Below are 23,367 nucleotides of genomic sequence, written 5' to 3'. Positions count from 1 at the left end.
GACTCGGGAGAGTGAGGTTCCTATGGAAACGGGGCGGGGGGGGGGGTGGAATCTTTGCGCCTGCGCGAAGGCGCCAGGCACACTGGGAAATGTGGTTTCCAGACTGTCACCCGGCGGCCAGAAGAACAGACGCAAGATGGCGCCCCAGCGTCGCAGTCCGTTCTGAGCCGCCAGGTTCCACGGCTGGCCTGGGCCCTTTCTGGGTGCTGCTGGCGTAGGAGAGGCAGTGGAGGCCGAAAGGTAGTTTTTCGTGGTAGCCGCGGCTCTGAGGCGTCTGGGAGGCGAGGTGAAGAGGTGGGCTCGCGGTCTTCGGATGGTTTCGTCTTGCCGATTGAAAATTTGCCCTGAGGAGGGGATGCCCTGGCTGGTGACTCGTCCCAGGCCGGGCCGAGCCGGGCCCGCCGGAGGAAGAACGATGTGGAGGTGGGAGCTGGCCCAGGAGCTACCGGGCCTCGGTTTCCTTATTTCTAAAAAGGGTGATAATTGTAATGGCTCCCATTTCTCCTCTGAGAGTGTTGCAAGGTTTATATGACATGATTGATGTGCAGATTGGACAGTCCTTTAAGAACATAAACAGGCATTCCCATTCTCTGTAAAGTAGTGCAATTTCTGGTAAGGAAATTAGGTAGTGCCTTTTAGAATTAAAAATGCACATAGTGGGACTTCCCTAGCAGTCCAGTGGTTAGGACTCTGCGCTTCCAGTGCAGAGGGCGTGGGTTCCATCCTTGGTCAGTAAATTAGGATCCCACATGCCAGGTGGAGCAGCCAAAAATAAAAAAAAATTTTTTTAAAGAAAAATAAAATTTAAAAAATGGAAACAATGCACATAGCCTCTGCTTCAGCGATTCTAGAAATACTTACTATGAAATTAATGGTCATGTGTGCACAACAAAGTATATACAGAGGTAATTAAGCATTAGTGGAAATGGAAACAAAGCAACAAATCACCATCCATAGATGACCACTTAAATAATGATGGATACCATTAAAGAGGATATGTGTGGTTATTGTTAAAATTAGGCAGAGCTTACTGTATTGATGTGCAACTCTCTGTGATATGAAAAAAATTGTCAAAATGCAGGATGTTAATAATGATTTAATTTATATTTTAAAAAGAATATACAAATATATTTGATGACTTAAGCATGGAATGTTTTTGGAGGGATTCAAGCTGGTAACAGTGGTTGCCTGTGAAGGATTGGAGGGCAAGATCAGATGGAGATGCTATTTTCATTTTATATCTTTTTTTAAGATACTGTATTTTTTTGCCCCTCTAGCAATTTGTGTGATCTTTATCTATACATATAGTTCTTTTTTTTTGGTGCAGGGTGTAGGGGTGCCACCTGGCTTGAGGCATCTCAGCTCCCCAACCAGGGATTGAACCCAGGCCCCAGCAGTGAAAGCCTGGAATCCTAACCACTTAGCCACCAGGAAACTCCCAGTATACATATAGTTCTTAATCATTTATCTGCATTTTTGATGCAGATAATTTCCCTTCCCATTTTTGTTTCTCCACGTGGTGAATTCTTACTTCTCAGAGTCCTCCATAGATTACGGTGGGCCCCGCAGCTCTGAGTTCCTCATTCGATCCTGCCTTCCCAGCTGCACAGACTTCAGGAGGGCAGGGCCCGACGTTGTCACCCCACTTCCCCCCAGCCTAGGCCTCGGACTGCTGACAGGGCAGCCTGGGTGGGAACCGTGGTTGCCTGAGATGGCAGGCAACCCCCTCTCGGCTCAGCTCAGTAGGGTGGGTCAGCCTAGTGGGTCAAGACTCAGATCTAGCTTTTCTGACTCTTACCTTGTGATGCTGAACCTGCTACCCACAGAAAAGCGATTCCTCTTCTAGAGGGCACGTTGAGGCTGAATTCTGTCAATGTACAGGTGACGTGTGTTGTTAAAATATCAGAGCAGGAGGGGGAAGCCTAGGGATTTCCTAGTTTAATCCTTTTGTTTTACAGAAAGAAACAGAGACTTAAGGTGAATTAAGATGCAAGTGATAAAGCTAGGGCTAGAACTTGTCTCTGTCCACCAGGGTTAGAGCAGCGCTGGGGGTCCAACCTGGGTCTGGGTGAGAGAGTCACTCCTAGAACTGAGCATGAAGTCTCAGTTAACAAGAACATTTGCCACCAGCTCCCATCTGTGAGGTCTGCTGTGAGGGAAGGAGTTGTACCCGCCCACTCCCCGCCCCCAACCAGACTAGAGTTATAGGGCACCGTGTTGCATCATCTTGGGAAGCGGGGAGAGGAGTGCCAGCGGTGGGCCTGCCTACTCTTCTTGAACACTGCAACTGAACAGAGAGAACCCCTTGGCAGAGGAAAGGACCATCGTGGCTCCTTCTTCCCTGGCAGTGGTGGGTTGGCTTAGAAAGTGAGGCTCTCTTGCATTGTAGCAGGAAGATTCTTGGGACCCAAAGTGTGCTCAGGAACTAGCAGCAAGTGTGCAAAAGGAACCTTAGTTTCCGGGACAGGCTCGGTCCTGTCCAGATAGGCATTGGCAGCTTCCATTTCCTCATAGGTAACTCCCTTCCGCTGCCCCAACAGCGTCAGCACCTCCTGCCCAGTGTAGACTTGTTCCCCTGCTGACCTGCCGGAGGGGACGTGTGCAGCCAGCATTTACCCAGGCCCTGCCCTGGGAGATGAGGGCCTCTCTTCTCTTCCCCATTCTTCCTCCCACCCACCCCACCCCAAACACACCACTGCCCACATGGGCCTGTCACGAGATACCTGGGAACTGTGAGGAGACTGGAAGGGGTAACGAGAGGCCAGACTCCTCGTGTAACCAGAGAAAGAGTGGACTGACAGGCTTTATCATCAAATTGAAAATGGTATGAAAATGTTTTTTATTTCTGAGTACAAAGCGAGATACTATTAAGACTATGAAAAACTGGCCAGAGGCTGTGAAGCACAAAGAAGGCTCTCTTTGGCCCAGTGCCCGGGGCTCCATGCAGTGCTGGTGAGGGCGCTGGGGCCGCAGCAGACTCAGGCTGCTCGCAGGGTACGCGAGGCAGGCCGACCGCCAGCCCCATCGGAGGGGTTTGGCACTGAGGATGGAGTTTACTCTCAGCCTTTGCAGGGGGGCCCATGGTTCTCTGGAGGGCCTCAGGAATGAAATGGCAGGGCTGGGGGGATGAGGCAGACGGGAGTGGGACAGGGAGTGGGAGAGGGAGGGAGCCTGAGCCTTTCTGACTGGGAAACTCTGTTTTTTACATCTGTGGCTTCAAGTGTGTGTTTCAGGCAGCACTTGCGAATGAAGCTAGGGTACTGTTGCCCGAAAGGCACCTTCAGTCTCTACCACATCCCCAAATATGGAGAAAGTTTTGAGCCCTTGGAGAGGTGGACATGGGTCGGAGACTTAAGGCTGTAGGCGCTGAGGCTGTAGTAACAGGAGCCTGCGGCCTCCTCCTGAGAGGACTGTGAACAGACAGGACTGAGGGGCGCTCGCCCCGGGAGCTGTGCTCGGGCGCCTCTGCTTGTGTCTACGGGGGCAGGGGCACGCGTGGGGGCTCACACCTCGCCCTCCTCCCCACTGCTGTCCACGCTGGCCTGCCTCACAATCTTCTGGTGCCTGGGTGTGGACGCACAGCCGGCCTCCCCCTGCTCCTGGAAGGCCCGGGTCCGGCTGGCCACCAGGGCGGCGCTGTTGAGGGCTGCCACAGACTGGCGGGACTTCAGGGCAGGCCAAGGCCCCCTGCGGACCTGCCGGCCTCCCTTGGCGCTTGAGGGCTGAGGGAAGGGCTGGGGAGGGTCCTCATCTGAAGATTCTTTTGAAGAAAAAACCTGGAAGAGTGAGACTGTAGAGTCAGGGGGTTCTTTACAGGGCAGGACTGTGAAAAGGGTAGATGCAGAATGTCTGTTGAGTGAATTCAGAAACACTGAGCTACTCACAGGTCAGATTTCCCTAGGAGGGAAGGCAGCACCCCAGGCCTCCTGCCCCTGCTCCTCACCTGCCCGTGTGGCCTCCAGAAGCCCTTCTTAGCCCCCCGCTCCTCCTCTTGCCCCCATTACTTTGTACAGTCCGTCCCATGTGCCACAAGGGACATGTCTTCCATGCCAGGCCCTGAGCTGGGTGCTGGGCGAGGAACACTGACACCCCCCATCAATTCCCCCAGCCTTCCACACCCAGAGCCGCCTCCTCCAGGAAGCCTCTCCCAAATGTCCCCGTCCTCTGTGAGATGAGCCGTCTTTCTGTCTTTCCTCTGGGTTAGCCACCTTGGCCGCAAGTCACATGGCGGGGGCAGGGGGTGACTTCTCAAGGCAGGGGCCAGCTTCTGGTCTTAGACTTGTGCCTTGCAGCTCTCAGCAGAGGGAGAGCGCTCAGCTATCCAGCCACAACTTTGGTTGTGTGAGTGCTGTGAACACTCTGCACCCCCATCCTTCGATGGGTTGCCCCTCTGCTTTGGGAACGGGTGCTGAGGTCGTCCACACCCATCTGGGTTCAGCAGTTGGTTGTGCAGCTCCTGGCCTGGGGAGGATGCTCTCCCAAGTCTGGGCAGCCCTGAGCCTCAGGAACCAAGTCCCCTCTTCAGGCCGAGAGCTGCCTGCAGCTGCCAGCCTAGGGCTGTTTGGCCGTGGAGCCCGCCAGATAGCCTTGTCCCAAGGCTGTGCTCCTGCTCACCTGTCCTCCCTGTGTCTCCTCTGCTGCTCTGAGCGGATGAAAAGGAGCAGACCAGGGCATGGCCCGCCTGCTCAGGAGCCCCGTGCTCAGGGCCAAGCCAAGCCTCAGTCCTGGGCTCTTTCGTCTTCCCGCCATCTGCCCCCTCCTCCTCTCAGGCCCCCACCCTGCCTCAGCCTGGCTCCTCCCGTGGCCGCAGGCTCACCTCTGGCAGGTCAGCATCACCGGAGGGGCTGTCCAGCTCGGAGGGCGGCTCCAGGAGGCTGATGGACCTCATGACCCCACGGAGGTTGATACGGGGCCGTGACCCAGGCGCTTCTTTTGGGGCTGCCTGGCTGTCCTCTGACCCCATGACACTCAGCTCCCCACTGCCCCCCGGTTCTGGCTGAAGAGGTAGGAACGGTGTAGAGACCTCGGGGGCCAGGGGCTCCTCTGGGGAGGCCCCACCCGCTTTCTGCTCCCAGACGTGGCTCTGCCGGCTGCGAGGGGGGCCCTGAGTCAGCTTCCTGACCCAGCGGCCACCCCCAGCGGCCACCACACGCCCCCTTCCCTGTCCCTCCACTGCATACCTAGCAGTCAGGATGCCCTGGTAGGTCTGCAGCTGGCGCAGGAAGCCGGGGTTGGGGCGGGCGATGGGCCGGAGCTCCTGCACGTGGCGCAGAGCCTGCTCCAGGCTCCAGCCGTACTGCTTCATGGCGTAGGCGATCACTGTGGCAGCTGAGCGACTGACGCCCATCTTGCAGTGGACGAGCACACGGGTGCCCTGCGCCCTGTGGAGCCACACGTGGTCAGCTTCCCCATCCCCACCCGTTGCTGTGCTGTGCAGGGGCAGGGCAGCTCGCAGGCTCCCCTCCCAGAGCATAGGGGAAAGGAGGTGAGGGCCCTGAGAGCCAGCAAAGCGGAGGGCAGGGCAGGCAGGCGATGGGCACAGGCTGCAGAGGGCAGGTGGCTGAGGTGGGGCGGGTGGTGGGGTGGCATGGCCCTACCTGGCGGCCTCCACGAAGCGGTGGGTCTCCTTCCAGTGGGGCAGCAGCTGGGCCGACTCCTCGTCCCAGAGGCGCACGTTGTGGTAGGTGAAGCGCTCGGGGTAGAAGTTGTCGATCTCACGGGCCATGTTCAAGATGTGGCTCACCCTGCAGCCCAGGCACGAGCCCGGCTGACCTGGAGCCAGCGCACCCTGGGCGCTGAGTGTTCTCGGTGCTGAGGGTCGGGGTGGGGGGCGGGGGTGGTGCAGTTGCGGTGGGAAGAGGAGGTGACTGTGACCTTGAGCAAATCGGTTTACCCCACTGGGCTTGAGTACTGTCCTCCCCTCCCCGCCCCCGCCTCGCTCCCAGGTAGCTGCAGGCCGTCTGCAGCACAAGTCCTTATCTTATCATCAGAAGTCAGTTAGGGCTTTTCCAGGGTGGGGGTTTGGGGTGGAATGGGGCTATACTGTGCAGCACGTGGGATCTTAGTTCCCTGACCAGGGCTCGAACCCACACCCTCTGCATTGGAAGTGCAGAGTCTTAACACTGGACCTCCAGGCAAGTCCCCAGAGAAGGGCTTTGGAGCTCAGCTGAGCCTGGCTGGATGTGCAATAGCTAAAACCTATGACCCTTGTCATAGGTTTCCCAAAAGCCCATGGTGGACAAGGGACTGAAGTGTTGGGAGCAGGCAGCCAGAGAGGGGCCCTTCCTTCTCCAAGAGACGTGGTCAGGCAGAGAGGGGCTTTTCTGCTTTACAGCTAGGGAGAGGGTAGAGGGGACCAGGGAGCTGCTAGCAAATCAGCAAGATAGGTATTCCCCTGTCCTGGCCTAAGCCCATAGGAGAGGAACAGCCCTGGGGTGGAGCTGGAAGCAGAGTTAGCGGTTGCCGAGAGGGTTCTGGGAGTTTCTGGCCAGGTCTCCCCTTGGGGAAGATGGAGGGTGGGCAGTTGTGAGAGGGCTCGAAATCCTACCTGTTTCTCTGCAGCTCCTCCAGGTTCGCTGCGTTCCACTCTGAGCCCTGGGAACAGGGAGAGCGTGTCATTCGGTCTCTGCTGGCTCTGGCCATCCCCACCTCCCACCCCCAGCCTGCAGGTAGCCCCTCTACCTCACCAGGTAGAGGTGGGGGAAGATGCGGGACGCCCGGTCTTGCTGGGCCATGAGCAGCAGCATCTGGTTGTCGATGAAGTCACGGTACTGCTGGAGAGGGCATCCCAGACGCAGCTCCAGGGCCTGGCGGATCTGCAGGCAGGTGGGTGAGGCGAGGCTGGGGCGCCTTGCAAGGTTCCTACGCCCCACCCTCCCCTCTGGGGCCTCTGAGGACAGTACTGCGTCCCATCACAGCAGAGAAGCTGAGGCCAAGCACGTGGGAACAACTCAGACAGGAGGAGCACTAAAGGGGAGGCTCCATGGAGAGGACCACTCTGGTGCCCAGCCAGAGGGCCCCCACCCAGGGCCCAGCTCCCCACTCATCCCCGCACCAGGCCCACCTCTTTGGAAGTGACGTTGTCCAGGTCGCTGGTGTCCAGCACCTCCCACAGCTCGGCCCGGATCGCCTGCTCCATCTGCTCCTGCTCTGAGGGCCTGGGACCCAAGCCTGTCAGTGCAGGGCCCCTTCCCCTCTCTGCCGCGGCACCTCCCCCCAAGCCCCCTCCCCAGACTGACCGGCTGGACTCCACGCAGGGAGGCCGCAGAGACTCCAGGTCGGCCATGGCCATCCACTCGTTAAGACAGCTCTGGTCAGAGCTCAGTCTGTCCTGGTAGTGGCTGGCCCAGGCGAGGGCACTGCCCCCTGGCACAAGACCACTGCTGAGAGCCGCCTCACATGCCTGGTGCAACACCTGGAGCGTGGCCCTGGGACAGAGGGGAGGCCGGGTCACACCGTCCTCCCAGCAGCCCTCCCCGGACCCTGCAGCCATGGTGGAGCCACACCCCTTACCACATGGTCTGAATGGAGACAGGCTTGAAGATCCGACTCTGCCCGCCGGACGTCACGCTGAAGCCCCTGTGGGAGACCCGGTGGGGTGGGACCTGGCTCTAGAACAGCACCTCTGAGAGGGCTACCCACTAGCCACCTCACCAGGCTGGTCCTCAGAACATATACAGATCGTCTGAGCTTCAAAATAAGCCATTTGCAAATGTGGGGCAGCTGAGGCCCAGAGAAGTTAGGTGACTCGCCCAGGCTCACATGGTGGATCTCAGGTGGAGCAGAGAGTAGGCCAAGCCCAGAGTTCTGCAGGTGCTCCCCAGTACCAACCCCCTGGGCAGACATCACACTTGGTTATTTCACCCTCTGGCCCTTCTCTCTCCTCTCCGTTCCCTCCAGGTGCCACGTCTTACCCGTCTCCATCTAGGTACACCTGGGTGTCACTCCAGAGAGGCAGAACCAGGCCGAGGGTGCAGCTGGGGGAGCTGGCGGGGACAGAGGGCAAGGTCCGTCAGCACCAGCGCCTCCCAGACAGGCCCTCCTGTTCCTCCTCCCCCTGCTCCCACCTGCTGTCAGGGAAGTCCACGCCCAGAAGGACCGTCTCATCCCGGCTCAGGCCTTCTCTGGTGGAAACGACCAGCAGGTAGCGGAGCCGGGGGGCCCGAGCCGCCTCCAGCTGGGCTGCCTGGAGAAGACGGGAAGGAAGAAGCCTGGGGTTGCAGTGGCCCAGGGGCCCTGTTCTCCCCACCCCCACTGACACACATCTGGGTAGGGAACAGACCTCCACCTGCTCCCTCTGCACCCACCCCTCCCTCCCCAGATACCAGATCAGGGGTTACAGTCTAGTGGTTCCCAGCTTTGGGATTTAATGGTCCATTAAAATGTTTAAAAAGAGTTTTCTCAAAGGGGATGTACGTGGGGGAAAAAAGGGGAGTGTGGGCATGACATCACCCCCTTTTTTTTTTCCTGCTAGGAAGGAAGTTTAAAAAACACCTTTCCAGTTGCCATTACCATAATTTGATTCGAGAAATGTTTGTTACCAAAGAAATATTAAGGACCCAATCTCACAATAAAGGGTGGTGCTTCTTCTGCCTTACAAGACTGACTGTGTCTCGTTTTTCCCATCTTGCTGTAGACAGTGAGATGTTCCACAGGCATCCAGGAATTGGTTCTCACTTTGCCACCTGTGTCCCATCCTCACATGGGCCCTTCCAGGACACCAGCCCACGGTGGGCGCTCAGCAGGCCCCCCTGAGCACCAGTCCCTTTGTGGGCACCTTACATGGTCAGGAAGGTCTTGTGCTGGTTGAACAGAAACCCGCCTCTGGGTAATTCCCCACTCTTGGTCCTAATCTTGCCCTATAGGCTCAGGTGGGACAAACCTCCCTATCCTCTCCCAGCTCTCTCCAGAGACCTGAAGACACCACCTCGGCCTGTTCAAACAACGCTAGCTGAAACAGCAGAGTCATCGTGGTTTGGGTAACCTCTACGCTCCCCAGGGTGCCCCCTGCCCTCACATCACTGCTCTCCAAACACACACTGGCTCTGTTCCACTCTCCCCTCCCACCTGAGGAGTGGCTCTGTCCCCTTTCAGGGGACCAGGGGGCTCTGGATGGGCCCTCACCAGGCGGATGTCATCCTGTGGCCTCAGCAGCTCCACCATGAGGCACAGGTGCTGACTCTGCTCCTGCCTACCGGGACTCGGGGGCCCGTGCCCATTGTCTGTCTGGTCCCCGTGGGGCTGCCCTTCCCCGGGGGGCTCCTCCGCTGGCTCTGGGCTGGGCCTGGAAGCATCTCCATCATCCCCTCCATCCTGCAGTCCCAGGACAGCCCCTCGGAGTACTGCAAAGCTCTGCCTGGAAGGGGAGCAGGGGAAAAGTGACACCGTGACAGCCCATCCCACCCCTCAGGACAGGGGAGTCAACCCCCCTGAACCGCCTGGAGGATTTGTTAAATCAGGTGTTGGCCCCCATCCGCAGAGTCAGTGGGCCTGGAGAGGAGGCCTGAGAAGGTGCCTACCCAGTTCCCAGGTGATGCCACCTCAGTGCTTTGGGAACCACTGCCTTGGTGGCTCTCAAGCCTCGAGCCCAACTTTCCCTTCCCATCTGCCTAACTCAATAAATAACTGTGAACTTGGTGGGGCCCCAGGAGTCCTCAGGCCCTGCCATTGGCCAGAGCCAGGGCCAGGATAGTGGATGAAGGAGCCTCAACTGACTGGGGGAAGATGGAAGCAAAGGCAGCCAGCTGTGCCCACTAGCAACTCTGTCCCCACATACTAAGTAGTTGGCTTTGGCTGCAAGTCCTCCCAGAGGGCAGTGGCCAAGCCTGGTGGCTGGATGGAGGTGTGTGTGTGGGGAGAGGTGCTCACCTTCGCTGGAGCCGGCTTCTGCGCTGGGACACCGGGTCCTGCTGAGAAGGCAGCCCCCAGGGCAGAGTAAAGTGGTGGGAAAGGACTCCTCCCCAGGTTCAGGGTGCTGGGGTTGGGGGTGCAGGGATCCACCCCCTCCCTCGTCCCGCCCCCCCCCCCCCATGCAGTGGGGAAAGGAACCAGAAAGGGTGTCAAATCCTTTTCTGTTCCAGTCCACTTTCCACGTGGAGACACTGGCGGGGCCGGGCCCAGGTCCAGGCCGGCAGCCGGAGGTAAGGGAGGGGGAGCGCTGCTGGAGATGCCTGAGGGTTTGGCCCAGGTCTGGGCCCAGAGCGGGGTAGGGCCTCCGCGGGCGCTCGGGGCTCCGGATCTTGCCTTGGTCCGAGTTCCTGGTTGCCTCAAGATCTCCCCCAAGCAGCTCCAGCCTGAGACGTGAAGGCCCCCTCCGCACACCCCCAGGCTTGAGGGGAGGCTGCCCGTGGGCAGCAAGCACTCCCCCAGGCCCAACTGGCAGCCAACTGCGTGGGCAGGACCACAGCCAAGCCAGACTCACCGTGGGCCCCACAGGCGTGGAGTGGCCGCTGGCCGGGGGCGAGCGGCTTACTGTGACCAGGGCCATGGGGTCAGGCCGGGGGCCCCTGGGCCGGTATGGCGCGGCGCCCTCCCTCGTCGCCCCGCGGACGGTCCCTGCCCCGCAGGACCAGGAAGGAGAGTCCGGCGCCACCAGGGCCTGGCACCTCCTCGGGGCGGACCTTAAAGGGCCAGACACCCGTCCAGCCCGGCCTGCGGAGCCCGCAGTCAGTGGCCACCGCCCCTCCCTCCGCGTCTCCGCCTCGCCCCCGCCCCTCAAAGCACGTTAGGGGCGGGGCCGGGGGGCGGGGCGCAGGTGAGGCGCCGGGCCCTGGCGGCGGGAAAAGACAGCCTACGCAGCGCTCCAGGGTTCGGTCCCTCCTCCCAGGAGGCGCCCCCGCCCCAGTCCTCGGCTCCGCCCGGCTGGGTCACCTGAGCTGTGCTCTGGGCCTCAACCATCCTGTTACCCCGCAGAGGTGGAGCCCAGGAAGGCAGGGGTGAGGACCCAAGTCTTGGAGAGGACCAGACACGGTGGGTCTTAAGTGGAGGCACCCCAGACTTCTTTCTTTTTGCTAGTTGGTCTTGGCACTTCCACTCGGCTTCAGGGGATGTCAGGCTGGATTTAGAACGAACCCACAGGCTCACAAGGGGTCCTCGGGGCCACCTTGGAGGTAAGCTGGGCGGGGCTGAGCAGGTTCAGGGCCGCGGCAGAGGGAAGTGACTTGTCTAATGTCACTGCAGTCGAACCTGCCAGGGGAGGTAGGGGCAGGAACCCAGGCCTGGGCTGCGGGGACGCCACCTCCGAGCCACCTGGAGAACCAGCCTCTGCCCTTCCCGAATTCCAGGAAAGCCCGGGTCTCCAGCAGGTGGGACCGGCCTCAGGGGAAGTGATGTTCACGGAGCACCTACCCAGTGAGGGCGCTTGACACCTGTCGGCTCATCTTACCCTCCCAGCAGCCCTGAGTGTTGGAGGGGGTCTCATTTAAAGCTGAGGAAACAAGCCAAGCGGGCCACGGTCAGGATTCAAATCCAAGTCCTAAGGCCATTACCCAGTGTCTCGCCTTGGTACCCCCCACCAGGCCCCCTCACCCCAACCCCACACTGAGCAGAGCAAGCCTGCTGCTAAAGGTCTCTTTATTTCCATCTTGGTCTCAAGGCCAGCTCCCCCCTTCTAGGGCTCCAGGCCCCTGAGCCCAGCAGCTGAGTGTTTATAAATAAATAAATTACAAAAGTGGGTGGGGGAGCAGCCCAGATGCCCTCCCGAGGGTGGGGGCTCAGTGCTCGGTGAGCGAGAGCTGCAGGATCCGCTGTAGGTCTTCCTCCTCCTGCTGCCCCAGGCGCTCCCGCTCCTCCTGCTCCTGAGAGGACAGCTCCAGGGCCAGGCGAAGCTGCTCCTCAAAGCTGGGGGGGGCCGGGGTTGGGGGCGTCCTGTGTGGGGAGCCTGGACCCCCGGGCTCTGTGGACATCCGCAGGCTTTCCTGGAGGGCCCTTCCAGGCCAGGTATGAGAGGGGAGAGCAGACCGGTGAGCGCTAAAGCTGGGGAGGGGACCGAGGGCTGGGCCACGGCTGTGGAGGGAGCAGATAAGGGCAGGGAGGCTGGGACGGGAAGACTGGAGAGAAGAGACATGGCAGGGTCCTGTCTCCCCAGGCTTCATGCCTGCCACCCTCCCTGGTGGGCACCCCTGAAGATGGAGCATGGCCTCAAAGAGGGTGTGGGGTCCTGGGGCCAGCACCTCCCCACTCCCTACCCCCCACCAGCCAAGAGCCCCCAGGGCTGGCAAGACCCTGAGCCAGGGCAGGACTGAGACCTGGCCCTGCTAGGTCCCAGCAAGCTCACCGCTCCAGCTGAAGCTGCTCCTCGTAGGCTGTGGCCTGGGCATGGTGGACACCAGGCCGGGTGTTGGTCAGGGCTTCCCAGACAGTCACCTGCAGCAGCCAGAACCCTGAGCTGTCACCTCTGCCACCCAGGCCCACGCCCAGGGCCCGGGCCCCGCCGGCAGCCCACCTGCTCCGCCTCCGTGCCCGCCTCCAGCAGGCTCTGCTGGATGGCAAACTGCAGCAGGTCATCATCCTCGTCACGCAGGGGCTCGCTGCGCTCCGCACCCAGCACGCTGTACCCCTCAGGCACCTCGAACACGGCGGGGTCCACCTCACAGGGGAAGGGATTCCCTGGGTGCAGCAGAGGGGTCGTGCTCAGCCCCCTCCCCGGCACACAGAGGCGGGCGAACCTCATGGCCCCACGCCCGCCCGCAGCGGTACCTGAAGTTGCGACAGCAGAGCCGGGCGCCGGCACCCAAACTGAGCTCAGGGGCTCATCGCAGCCACACAGGTTGCTGAAGGTGATGCGGGCATTGAGCACGTGGAAGAGGGGGATCTCTGTGAGGAGACGGCAGCCTGAGCCAGCCCTGCCGCCACTCCCCGGGGCGGGGGCGGTGCTGCCTGGGACCCTCCTGCTGCCCCGCCCACCCTCTCACCAATCTTGACCGGGAAGCCCGGCGGAAGGCGCAGGGTGATGAAGTCACGCAGCTTGGCAAAGTGAGCGTTGCTGATGGCCATCAGGTCGATGATGGGTGTCACCTGGTCCCCTAGGGACAGCGGGTGCTCCTCGCTCAGCCACAGAGTCGCCTTGAACCTGCCGGGCCAGCCGCAGGATGTGGGTCAAGGAACCTCTGGTGGCCCCTCTGCTGAGGCCCACCTACTCTACCTCTAGGCATGCTCTCTGCCTGGCCTGGGGGGCCCTCTCTGCTCAGCGGCCCCTGCCTCCTTACCCTGGGAGCTTATGTCCTTCTGGCCCTACAGCCCAGGCTGTCCCCAGGCCCCAGGTTCAGCCTGGCCCCTCCTCCTCCTCAGCCCACAGCCAGCACCTCGCACGTGGCTTCAGCACATGGCTTCCTCTTGGGTCCAGCATCCCCCCTCCCCACCACACACACAGTTTAGGACTGTACCACTAGGGTCACATCCCAGCCCCTGGCTGAGGGAGCCCATGTGAAGCTCCAGGTAGAGTGCAGGGCCCATGGGAAGTTCTAGAACTCACACCTCATCAGGGCCTCCCAACACCTTGTGAGCGGATGGTCAAATGTGACTGTTCTCATTTTACCAAGGGGGCTCTAAACTCTCGGAGGGGAAGATGATTCCTCTGGCCCCAAAGCCAGGAGGTGTGAGAGCCTTGGGCCTTTCCCCTTTGCCATAAACTGGCCCCCAGCAGGTGCTCATTCAATTGAATAGAAAGCCATCCATTCATTCACCAGAAAGAGCGACCCGGCCTCTAAGCAAAGCCCCAAGCTGGGTGCTGAGGACCATGGTAGCCAAAGCCAGGCCCCTACCCCCAGGGAATAGTCTAGAAGGCAGCTGGCTAGGTGAATGGTCCCCCCACTCCAGGGAGCCCCGTGGGTGAGGGGAGTCTACAAGGGCTTGGGGGCACACAGGGAAGCCTGCAACCAGCCCCCAGACCTCACCTCTGTACTTTGCTGGACATCTCAATGGGGCGGCCGATGTTCCTCGACTCCAGGCTGAAGTTGGGGTCAAAGTATTCATCGGGGGAAATGGCTGTAGGGTTTGTGGGGCTGGCTGCCTGCTGCACAGGAGCCTGCGTGGGCCCCAGGACTAGGCTTAGCACTCTGGAGGTGCTGGCCTGGCCCTGCCCAGTGGCCCCTGCCAGCCAGCCCCCAGCACCTGCCCCCCAGCCCTGGCTCACCCCATTGTGGGAGGAGTGCTGCTGGGCCATGCCAAGGAAGGACTGGAATGGAGTCTTCCCCCCTAAGGAGAAGGGGTGGAGCCCATCAGGGGACCTGGGGCCACTGCCCCCAGACTGCCCACACCCACCTTCCACCCTGGGAGCCTCCTGGGTAGTGGGAGGCAGAGTAGATGGGAATGGGGACACCTCCCAGCTTGGCCCAGACTCTCTGGCCCTGACCCCACACAAGGGTGATCCCCCTCATACGGTGTGACTGGGCAGCAGGCAGGCGCACCTCGGTTTACCTTTGATCCTCGCCTTGTCCTGATCAGAGAGGTGCTCCGTGCGTGTGCGTGTCACCAGCTCCACGTTGGTGGCACTGTACACCTGGGGAGCAGGGGGGACACGGGGAGCTGGGGGCTCGGAGCCTGTTCCCCACATTTAGCCTCACTAGCACAGGACCCAAGGCCTCCTGTCTCCAGGGACAGGTGAGATCTCGCTCCCCGCAGTGGAGGCGGTGGGGTTTGAACCCCAGGGAGTCACTAATGAGGGGAAACGCTCCTCGCTTCATCTTGGCGATCCAGGCAGGGGTCTGTGCTGTGGGTGATCCCTGTGGGCTCAGCAGGGGACACACGGGGCTTCCAGAGCCCGTGGACTGCTCAGTCTCTCCCTCCACACAGGGTGGATGCGGAGAAGGGGCAGAGTTCCTGGGCCTTGTCTCCTACCCCAGCCCCCACCACTAGGCTCTCCTGCCTTGGCCTCGTAGCCGCTAACGGTTTCCATCTTCTCAGACCGCCAGCCCCAGATACCACATTTGTTCCTGAAACAGACCAAACAGGAGCTCATGAGGACTCACACCCCCCCAACTCTGGCCAAAGTCGTCCCTTCCAAAGACCCCCTCCAGTTAGACTTCCCGCCGTGAAACACACAGGAACCCTGAAGAGGCTGCCTGAACAGCTCGGACAAATGAACAGAGGACTGAGAGCGAGGAAGTACTGCGGGAATTGTTCACTTTTGCTAACAGTGTTGGGGCTCAGTTTAAAAACTTCCTTATCCGTTACAGTCACGTACAGATGCATGTACTGTTGATAAAGCATCTGGGATGTTCTTTAAAATAAAGGAAAAGAAAAAAAGGAAAAAAGTGTGCAAGAGTAGATTCAACAAGATTGGCAAAATGTTGGGAATTCCCTGGTGGTCCGGTGGTTAGGGCCAGTGCTTCCACTGCAGGGGGCATGGGTTCAATCCCTGGTCAAGGAACTAAGATCTCGCATGCCACACAGCACAGCCAAAAAAAAAAAAAAAAGCATAATGTTGATACATGTTAAAGTTTGAGTGATGAGTACATTATACTACTCTATGTGCTTTAAATTTTCCACAATAAAAATTTAAAAATAAAAATATGTCTGACTCAATAATAGTTGAGGACTTTATAACCCCACCTTCAAGAAGGGAAAGAACGAGTAGATAGATCAAGGAAGCAGAAGACTTGAAAGCGCTATAAACTAGACTTGATAGATGTCCTTGGAACACTTCACCCCACAGCAACAGAATACACATCCTTCAGGACAGACTACATGCTCGGCCGTAAAAGAAACCTCAACAAAGCTGAAAGGAAAGCAATTATACAAAGTATGTTCTCCGACTCCAGGAGCTGGTGATGGACAGGGAAGCCTGGCGTGCTGCAGTCCATGGGGACACAAAGAGTCAGACACAACTGAGCGACTGAACCGGCAGACTGATGTTTTCCAGTCACGACTGAATGAAATTAGAATTAAAAACAGAAAAAAAAATTGGGAACTCATGAGTATGTGGAAAGTAACTCACTCCTAAATAACCAATGGATCAAATGATAAATCAAAAGTAAAATCAGAAAATGCTTTGAGATGAATGGAAATGAATATACAACGTATCAAAACTTGTGGGACACAACTAAAGCAATGCTCACAGGGAGATGTATAGCTGTAACCCAATCTTCCATAGTAAGACACTGGGGAAATAGCAAACTAAAATCCACAGCAAGCAGAAGGAAGGAAATAATAAATATCAGAGTGAAAATTAATGAAGGATAGGAAACAATAGAGAAAACTGATTCAACCAAAAGCTGGTTCTCTGAAAAGATCAATGGAATTGACAGGAAAAGAGAGAAGACTCAAATTACCAGAATCAGAAATGAAAGAGACGGCATTACCACTGACATTACAGAAATAAAAAGGGTTATAAATAAAACAATATGTTAAAAATTGTACCCCAACAAATTAGATAATTTAGATAAAATGAACAAATGCTAAAGACACCTAGAGCTTTCCTGGTGGCTCAGATGGTAAAGAGTCTGCCTGCAGCGTAGGAAACCTAGATTCGATTCCTGGGTCAGGAAGATCCCCTGGAGAAGGAAATGGCAAACCTCTCCAGTATTCTTGCCTGGAAAAATCCCATGGACGGAGGAGCCTGGCAGTCTACAGCCCAAGGGGTCCCAAAGGGTCAGACACGACTGAGTGACTTCACTTTCACTTTCAGAGAGACCTAAACTACCAATATGAACTCAAGAAATAGACTGTTTAATAGATTGGTAATGAGAAAAGGGACTGAAGTAGTAAAAATAAAAATAAACAAAAAAACTACCCAGAGTAAAGCCCAGCCCAGACAGTTTCACCAAAGAATCCCACTACACTTTTAAAGAAGAATTAACACCAATTATTCACAAACTCTTACAAAAAATAGACTAGGAGGTGACACTGCCTAACTCATTCTGAGGCATTACCCAGATACTAAAGCCAGACAAAGATGGTGCAAAAAAACTATAAAACATTGTCTCTTATGAATATGGACACAAAATACTAGCCAACCAAATCTAGCAATATATGAAAAGAATTATACACCATGACAAAGCTAAATTTATCCCAGAGATACAGGATTGGTTCAACATCAATTGAGGGCAGGAGGAGAAGGGGGCGACAGAGGATGAGATGGTTGGATGGCATCATCGACTCAATGGACATGAGTTTGAGCAAACTCTGGAGATAGTGAAGGACAGGAAAGCCTGGTGTGTTCCAATACATGGAGCCACAAAGAATGGGACACGACTGAGTGACTGAACAACACCACATATCAATAGAATGAAAATAAAAGTCATACGGTCATATCGATAGACACAGAAAAAGCATTTGACAAAACTCAAACCCTTTCATCGGAGAAGGCAATGGCACCCCACTCCAGTACCTCTTGCTTGGAAAATCCCATGGACGGAGGAGCCTGTTAGGCTGCAATCCATGGGGTCGCTAAGAGTCGGACACGACTGAGCGACTTCACTTTCACTTTTCACTTTCATGCATTGGAGAAGGAAATGGCAGCCCACTCCAGTGTTCTTGCCTGGAGAGTCCCAGGGACGGGGAGCCTGGTGGGCTGCCGTCTATGGGGTCGCACAGAGTCAGAAACGACTGAAGTGACTTAGCATAGCATAGCATAGCAAACCCTTTCATGATAAAAACACTCAACAAACTAGCAACAAAAGGGAACTTCCTCCATCTGATAAAGGGAAGCCTACAACTAACCTCACACTAAATGATGAAAGACTGCCCTTTCCCCCTAGGCTCAGAAACAAGATAAAGATGTCTGCTCTTGCCACTCCCATTCAACATTCTACTGGTAGTTCAGACAAAGCAATTAGACAAGAAAAAGAAATAAAAGGGATTTGGTTTGGAAAGGAAGTAGTAAAACTATTAACAGATGACATGATCTTACATACAAAAAATCATGAGGAATCCACTAAAAACCCTTTAGAACTAAAAAAATGAGTCTGACAAGGTTGCAGGATATAAGATCAGTATACAAAACTCCATTATGTTTTTATAGATTTGCAATGACCAATTGAAAATGCAATTAAGAAAATAATCTATAGTAGCATCAAAAAGAATACATTAGAATAAATTTATTTACTCTAAGTGCAAAACACTCTGAAAACTACAAAACATCACTGAAAAAAAATTAAAGGTCTAAAATGGGAAAATAACCTATGTTCACGGCAGAAGTCTTAACATTATTAAAATGACACTATTCTTCAAACTGCTTTACAGATTCAACACAAACACTATCCCACCTGACTTCTTTGTAGAAACAAACTGAATCTGGAATCCATATGAAATTGCAAGGGACCCACCCAGAATACTTAAAATAATCCTGAGAAAGAAGAACAAAGTCGGAAGACTCATATGTTCTGATTTAAAAAACTTATTACAAAGCAATGTGTGATTAATAAGATAGTGTGGTACTGGCATCAAGAGAGTCATACAGATCAGTGGAATAGAATTGCAAATAAAGAAACAAACCCATTTGTCTCTGGTCAACTGATGTTTCCACAAGGGTGCCAAGACCATTTAATGGGAATTAATAGTCTTTTGAACAAATAGTGCTGGGAGAAGTGGATAGTCACATACAAAAGAACGATGCTGAACCCTCACCTCTCACCATATACAAATATTAATTCAAAACATATCAAAGAGCTAAGTGCGAGAGCTAAAACCAGAAAACTTTCAGAACAAAACATAAGGGAACATCTTCATGACTTCGGATTTGACCACAAAGTATTGTTAGATATAAAACTAAAAGCACAAGCAAACAAAAGGGAAAATAGATTAACTGGACTTCGGGAAAATCAAAAACTTACGTGCTTCAAAGGACACCATCAAGAAAATGAAAAGACAACCCACAGAACGGGAGAAAATGTTTGCAAATCACGTACCTGATAAGGGATTTATATCCAGAATACCTGAAGAACTCTTGTAACTCAATATTAAAAAGATAACCTAATTTGTAAGATGGGCAAAGGATCTGAACAGACACTTCTCCAAAGAAGATACACAAATGGCCGAGCACATGAAAGTTGCTCAGTATCATTAGTCATTAAGGAAACGTACATCAGAACCACAACGAGTACCCCTTCATACCTGCCAGGATGGTGATAACCCCCAAACAAAGAAATAAATGAGTGGTAAGTGATGGTGAGGATGTGGAGAAACTGAAAGCCTCATATCCTGCTGATGGGAATGTAAAGTGCCACAGCCCCTTCAGTGAAGTCCGGCAGCTCTTCAATTAGACATCTGTGTTTACTTAGCACAGGACCTAGCAATTCCACTCCTAGGTAAATACCCGAGAAATGAAAACAGACGTCCACACAAAAACTTGTACACTCACGTTCAGGGCAGCGCTATTCATAGTCTAATAGTCAACAGTCAAAAGGTGGAAATAATCCTTAGGACCGTCAATGGACAAACGAATAAACAAAATGTGGGGTATTCATACAATGGATCTGGCCGTGAAAAGGAATGAAGTCATTATATGCTACAGCTTGGATGAATCTTGAAACCATTATGCTAAGCCAAAGAGGCCAGTGACAAATGACTGCACATATTGTATTATTCTATTCATATGAAGATCCAGAACAGGGAAATTCATGGAGACAGAAAGTAGATTAGCTGGGGGCGGGGATGAGGGGATGGGAGTCGATGAAAGGGGTCATGGTTTCTTTTTTGAGGTGACAAAAATGTTCTAAAGTTGGATGGTGGTGCTGGTTACATACCTGTGAATATACCAAAGACCAATGAATTGTACACTTAAAACAGGTAAACCGTATGGTATATAAAATTATTATCACAAGAAAGCTGTTTTTTTCTTTTTTTTCTTCAAGTGTTCCTGAAGTCTGCTTTGGAACTGGGGTATGTGTTGTTGTGACAGGTTCCTCGCCACTCACAAAGGACCCTGGCCTAGACACACCTGCACCCCTGAGAAGCCAGCTCTGGTACAGACAGCTGCCCTGGACCACAGCCTCAATCCTTGTCTCACGGGAAAGCATGTGAGGTCAGAAGTCAGGAAACTGGGGACACCCTGACCTAGCCTCCTCCCTGGGAGACAGCTGCCAGTACAGACAGGCGTGCAGGGGCCTGAAGGTGTCACAGGTCCCAGACTGGCAGGTGGTCCAGGAGTCACTGGGCCTGCAGTGACCCCCCATGCCCCATCCAAGAGGCCTCTGCCGGTGGCTCAGCCTCCCAGAGGCCTGAACCAGATCCCTACCCACGGTGTGGCCAGGCCCCAACTGACCTCTCGAAGGCCACATTGCGAGTGTCCAGGTGCGTGGAGACGATGGGAGAGGTGAGGCGACTGGCCACGTGCTCCTCGCTAGGCCGCATGGCGGCCAGCAGTGCTTCGGGCTCGTGCAGCGCGAGCCCCAGCGTCTCCGTGTGCACCACCTGCCGGTCGTGGTCAACCTCCATCACCAAGGCTCCGGCCTCTGCGCACCAGCACGAGGGTGTGAAGGTGACCGATCAGCGTGAGGTCCAGACGGCGGCCACGGGGCCCCCCCCGGGACCCCTCAGTCGCCCGCTGCTGCCGGCTGTGGCCTCAGGCTCCGGGTCCCCCCACCCCACCTCCATCAGACAAAGGATGGCCCTGTCCTCACAGGAAGGCCTGGGACCCTGGTCTGCTGCAGACTGTCGGGGACCCCCCGCCCCCACCCCCCAAGCTCACCCTGGCCCTTGAAGATGAAGCTCCTCCGGCCACGCTGCCAAGTCATGTGCTCGAAGCCCAGGAGGCTGGTGTCCACCCGCAGGCTCTCACCCCGCTTCCACACACGGTACACGTCACTCGGGCACATCTTGGACACCAGGGGCACTGTGGGGGGTCACAGAGGTCACTGGCACTCTTTCCCCCAGGCCCCACCCCGGGCCCCCTGGGAGCCAAGAGGTAGGCCCCCACTCACCCCAGCTGGTGAACTCCCACTTCATCTCCACGTAGAAGTCGGGGGCCTGAGAGAGACCAGAATGCCGGTCAGGGCCCTCCCTGCCTGCAGCAGGGCCAGCCCCCGTGGGGCGCCCAGCCCCTTGGCGGGTCTCGATGTGTCTCTGTGGTGCAGCTCACCCCCACCCCAGCCAAACCCTGCCCAGCAAAGGATGGGCCATCTGCGGCCTAAACAGGTCCTCAGGCTATCAGCATCTGCAGGCCTGAGGGCCAGGCTCAAGCCCACCATTTGCCTGCTGGGGGGCCTGAGGGCATCTGTCCCCTCTGGGTCCCAGAGTCTTCATCTGAAAAGGGGACACAGTGACTCCCTCTGGGCCTAACCCCTGGGGTGGAGGGCACAAGGCAGTGAACTCTCCCAGCGGGGCACCCCTCCCCCCGCCCACCGTGTGCTTTGAGAAGGGGGGACTGGGGTCCAGGCCACATCCGCTAAGTTGGATGAAATCCTCCTTCCAGGAAATGTGCGTGAACCAGGAGACCCACCACCTAAAGCTCTGTTGAGATTTCTGGCACATAAGCAGGCCAGTGGTGGGGTTGAGCCTGGCCCCTTGACCTGCAAATGGTTATAGCCTGAGGACTCGCAGACCTATTCAGGCCCACCCTTTCCTCGGCAGGGTTTGGCTGGAGTGGGGGGTGAGTTGGACCACAGAGACACATAGAGAGGACACATCATAGAGGACCTTCTACGTTGGCAAAGGCTTTCCTCCCCAAGGGCCCGCTCTCAGCCACGGGGGCCGGGATGCCCCTCTTTCCTGCCCGACCCTGGGCTGGGGTCCAGAGGGAGGGACCCCACTGACAGCGTCAGGAAAGCTTGCGGCACAGGCTGGGTGTCCTTCCACGGCCGGGCCTGGCGGGGTGACCCCGCAGAGTCTGTCATGGCCCCCTCCATGGCGCCCCACGCTCCCCACACGGGCCACACCCCCGCGCCCTGCTGCACCTGGCGGAGTTTGTTGAGCAGTTCCGGAATGCCGGCCAGCCTCTGCATGGCCCTCTGGTAGTCCCGATACTGGAGCACCAGCTGCACCATCTCAGGGTCCCCAGTGCTGACGGCCTCCTGCAGGACTGGGGGCACCAGGCGCCTGAGGGGCATTCCCTAGACGGCCCCAGTCTGGGCCGCTCACTCCCCCACACCACCCCCTGCTGCCGGTCTCAAGCAAGCCCCTCTTTGCCTCTGCAGTACCTGCCCAGCCCTGACAGCTCTCTTTGCCAACGTTGGCATTGTGTCGAAGGAGGACTCTCACGGACTCCAGGTTCCCTAGGGACACGGCCAGCTCCAGCGGGGTGCGCCCCCGGGGGTCTTCCTGTTCAATGTCATGCTGGGGGAGATGGGACACAGCAGGGCAAGTAAGGAGAGGCCAGGGCAAGGAGGCCGCGGGGATGAACAGGGGCGGGAGTCACTGCAGACAGGCGGTGGAAATGGCACCAGTGGCCTGAGTGTCCTGGCAAGGGAAGAGAGGGGGGCAGGTGGGAAGGGCTTGCCCACCTCTCCTGCCCTCTGCCAGAGTCAGAGCTGGGGGCCCGGTGGAGGGGGGCGTCTGGTCAGGTAGAGATGTAGCCGCTGACGTCAAGAGTCAGGACTGGCCTGGGGACCAGGACCAAGCTGCTTTTCTCAGCCTGGGCTCAGGAGTGGTGCAGCGCGAGTTCGGAGACTGGATGCAGTGCGAAGTGGGGAGATCGGCAGGCCCAGGCCCAGCGCTGGGAGCCCCGAGGCCAGGAGCCCAAGCTCGAGGGGCAGGTGACCTGGACTTCTGGACCTCCGGGGAGAGACGGCCGGGCGGGCAGCCTCCGGGATGGAGAGCACAGATTTGGGGGTGGGGGACAGGAGGACCACCCCGGGACCCGGTGGACCTCCTAACCTGGCGGCTGTGCAGCGCGGCCTCCAGTTCGCGGTGCCGGTTCGCCCAGACGAGCCGATGCAGCGGGAAGGTGGGACCCGGGCCTGCCATGCTGGGCCTCAGCGCCGCATCCTGGGAGGGCGGGCGGGCGGGCGCGGCGGGGGCGGCCCGGTACCCCCTCGGCTTGGGGACCTGGCGCAGGCCCCTCGCCTCCAGTCCGCGCCGCGCCGGAGCTGCGCCCACCGCAGCCCCCGCGCCCCCGGCGGCAGTGGCGGCGGCGGCGGCGCAGGCGGCTGGGAGGGGGGGCCCGGCGGGCGGGGCGGTGCCGGGGCGGGGCGGGGCGTCGGGCTTGGTGCCCGCCTTGCTTCGCAGCCATCGAAACCTCGGCGGAGCTGGCGCGCGCCGGGGACGGGCGAGGGGCGCCGCCAAGCAGCGATGCCGACCACGGGCGCCAGGGCAGAAGCCGGGCCCCGGGTCTCAGCCCCGGGTCTTGGCCGGGAAGGGTCTGCGGAGGGCGTTCCGGGGGGCGGGGCCAGGGTGCAGCTAGCCCGCGCCCTGCAGGGGGCGATCCAGGCACGGCGTAGACCCGTCCTCGCGGGTCCGGAAGGGGAAGAAGCGAGGCCAGGGGTCCGGCGGCCC

At 57.3% G+C, this 23,367-nt stretch overlaps 2 protein-coding genes and 1 long non-coding RNA gene across 9 annotated transcripts; 1 reads left to right on the top strand and 2 right to left on the bottom strand.

The window, feature by feature from the left end:
• The first annotated feature begins 30 nt into the window (after window positions 1–30).
• LOC133241542 (uncharacterized) lies at window positions 31–8,599 on the top strand. Of its 4 annotated transcripts, none has more exons than XR_009734621.1 (2): window positions 31–240; window positions 6,562–8,599. It is a non-coding gene; the product is annotated as an uncharacterized LOC133241542 (long non-coding RNA). The 4 variants fall into 4 exon arrangements; XR_009734623.1 differs by having other exon boundaries at window positions 31–294; XR_009734622.1 differs by lacking the exon at window positions 31–240 and adding an exon at window positions 301–423.
• SSH3 (slingshot protein phosphatase 3) lies at window positions 2,816–10,505 on the bottom strand. 2 transcript variants are annotated; one of them, XM_061407152.1, is made up of 14 exons: window positions 10,421–10,505; window positions 9,868–9,908; window positions 9,124–9,355; window positions 8,067–8,185; window positions 7,914–7,985; window positions 7,513–7,578; window positions 7,239–7,427; window positions 7,064–7,157; window positions 6,687–6,815; window positions 6,548–6,594; window positions 5,598–5,744; window positions 5,181–5,381; window positions 4,817–5,090; window positions 2,816–3,776 (listed from the first exon to the last, which is right to left on the bottom strand). In XM_061407152.1, the coding sequence occupies exons 1-14, from the start codon at window positions 10,484–10,486 to the stop codon at window positions 3,504–3,506; spliced, it is 1,950 nt and encodes a 649-aa protein (XP_061263136.1). In that variant the 5' UTR covers window positions 10,487–10,505; the 3' UTR covers window positions 2,816–3,503. The 2 variants fall into 2 exon arrangements, with proteins under 2 accessions (XP_061263136.1, XP_061263137.1); XM_061407153.1 differs by having other exon boundaries at window positions 9,868–9,905; window positions 10,421–10,504.
• A 256-nt stretch (window positions 10,506–10,761) lies between these two features.
• On the bottom strand, window positions 10,762–22,976 carry ANKRD13D (ankyrin repeat domain 13D). 3 transcript variants are annotated; one of them, XM_061407155.1, is made up of 16 exons: window positions 22,750–22,927; window positions 22,074–22,209; window positions 21,831–21,955; window positions 20,859–20,904; window positions 20,627–20,770; window positions 20,201–20,390; window positions 14,864–14,930; window positions 14,416–14,497; window positions 14,132–14,193; window positions 13,893–14,023; window positions 12,912–13,069; window positions 12,697–12,813; window positions 12,443–12,606; window positions 12,275–12,363; window positions 11,665–11,925; window positions 10,762–11,425 (listed from the first exon to the last, which is right to left on the bottom strand). In XM_061407155.1, the coding sequence occupies exons 1-15, from the start codon at window positions 22,837–22,839 to the stop codon at window positions 11,712–11,714; spliced, it is 1,815 nt and encodes a 604-aa protein (XP_061263139.1). In that variant the 5' UTR covers window positions 22,840–22,927; the 3' UTR covers window positions 10,762–11,425; window positions 11,665–11,711. The 3 variants fall into 3 exon arrangements, with proteins under 3 accessions (XP_061263139.1, XP_061263138.1, XP_061263140.1); XM_061407154.1 differs by lacking the exon at window positions 10,762–11,425 and having other exon boundaries at window positions 11,555–11,925; window positions 22,750–22,976; XM_061407156.1 differs by lacking the exons at window positions 10,762–11,425; window positions 22,750–22,927 and adding an exon at window positions 22,377–22,742 and having other exon boundaries at window positions 11,555–11,925.
• Between the last annotated feature and the right edge of the window lie 391 nt (window positions 22,977–23,367).

Source organism: Bos javanicus, chromosome 29 (genome assembly GCF_032452875.1).
Source record: "Bos javanicus breed banteng chromosome 29, ARS-OSU_banteng_1.0, whole genome shotgun sequence".
NCBI lineage: Eukaryota > Metazoa > Chordata > Mammalia > Artiodactyla > Bovidae > Bos > Bos javanicus.
Note: the sequence above shows the minus strand (reverse complement) of the source record. Positions and strands in the feature narration are given on the sequence as shown.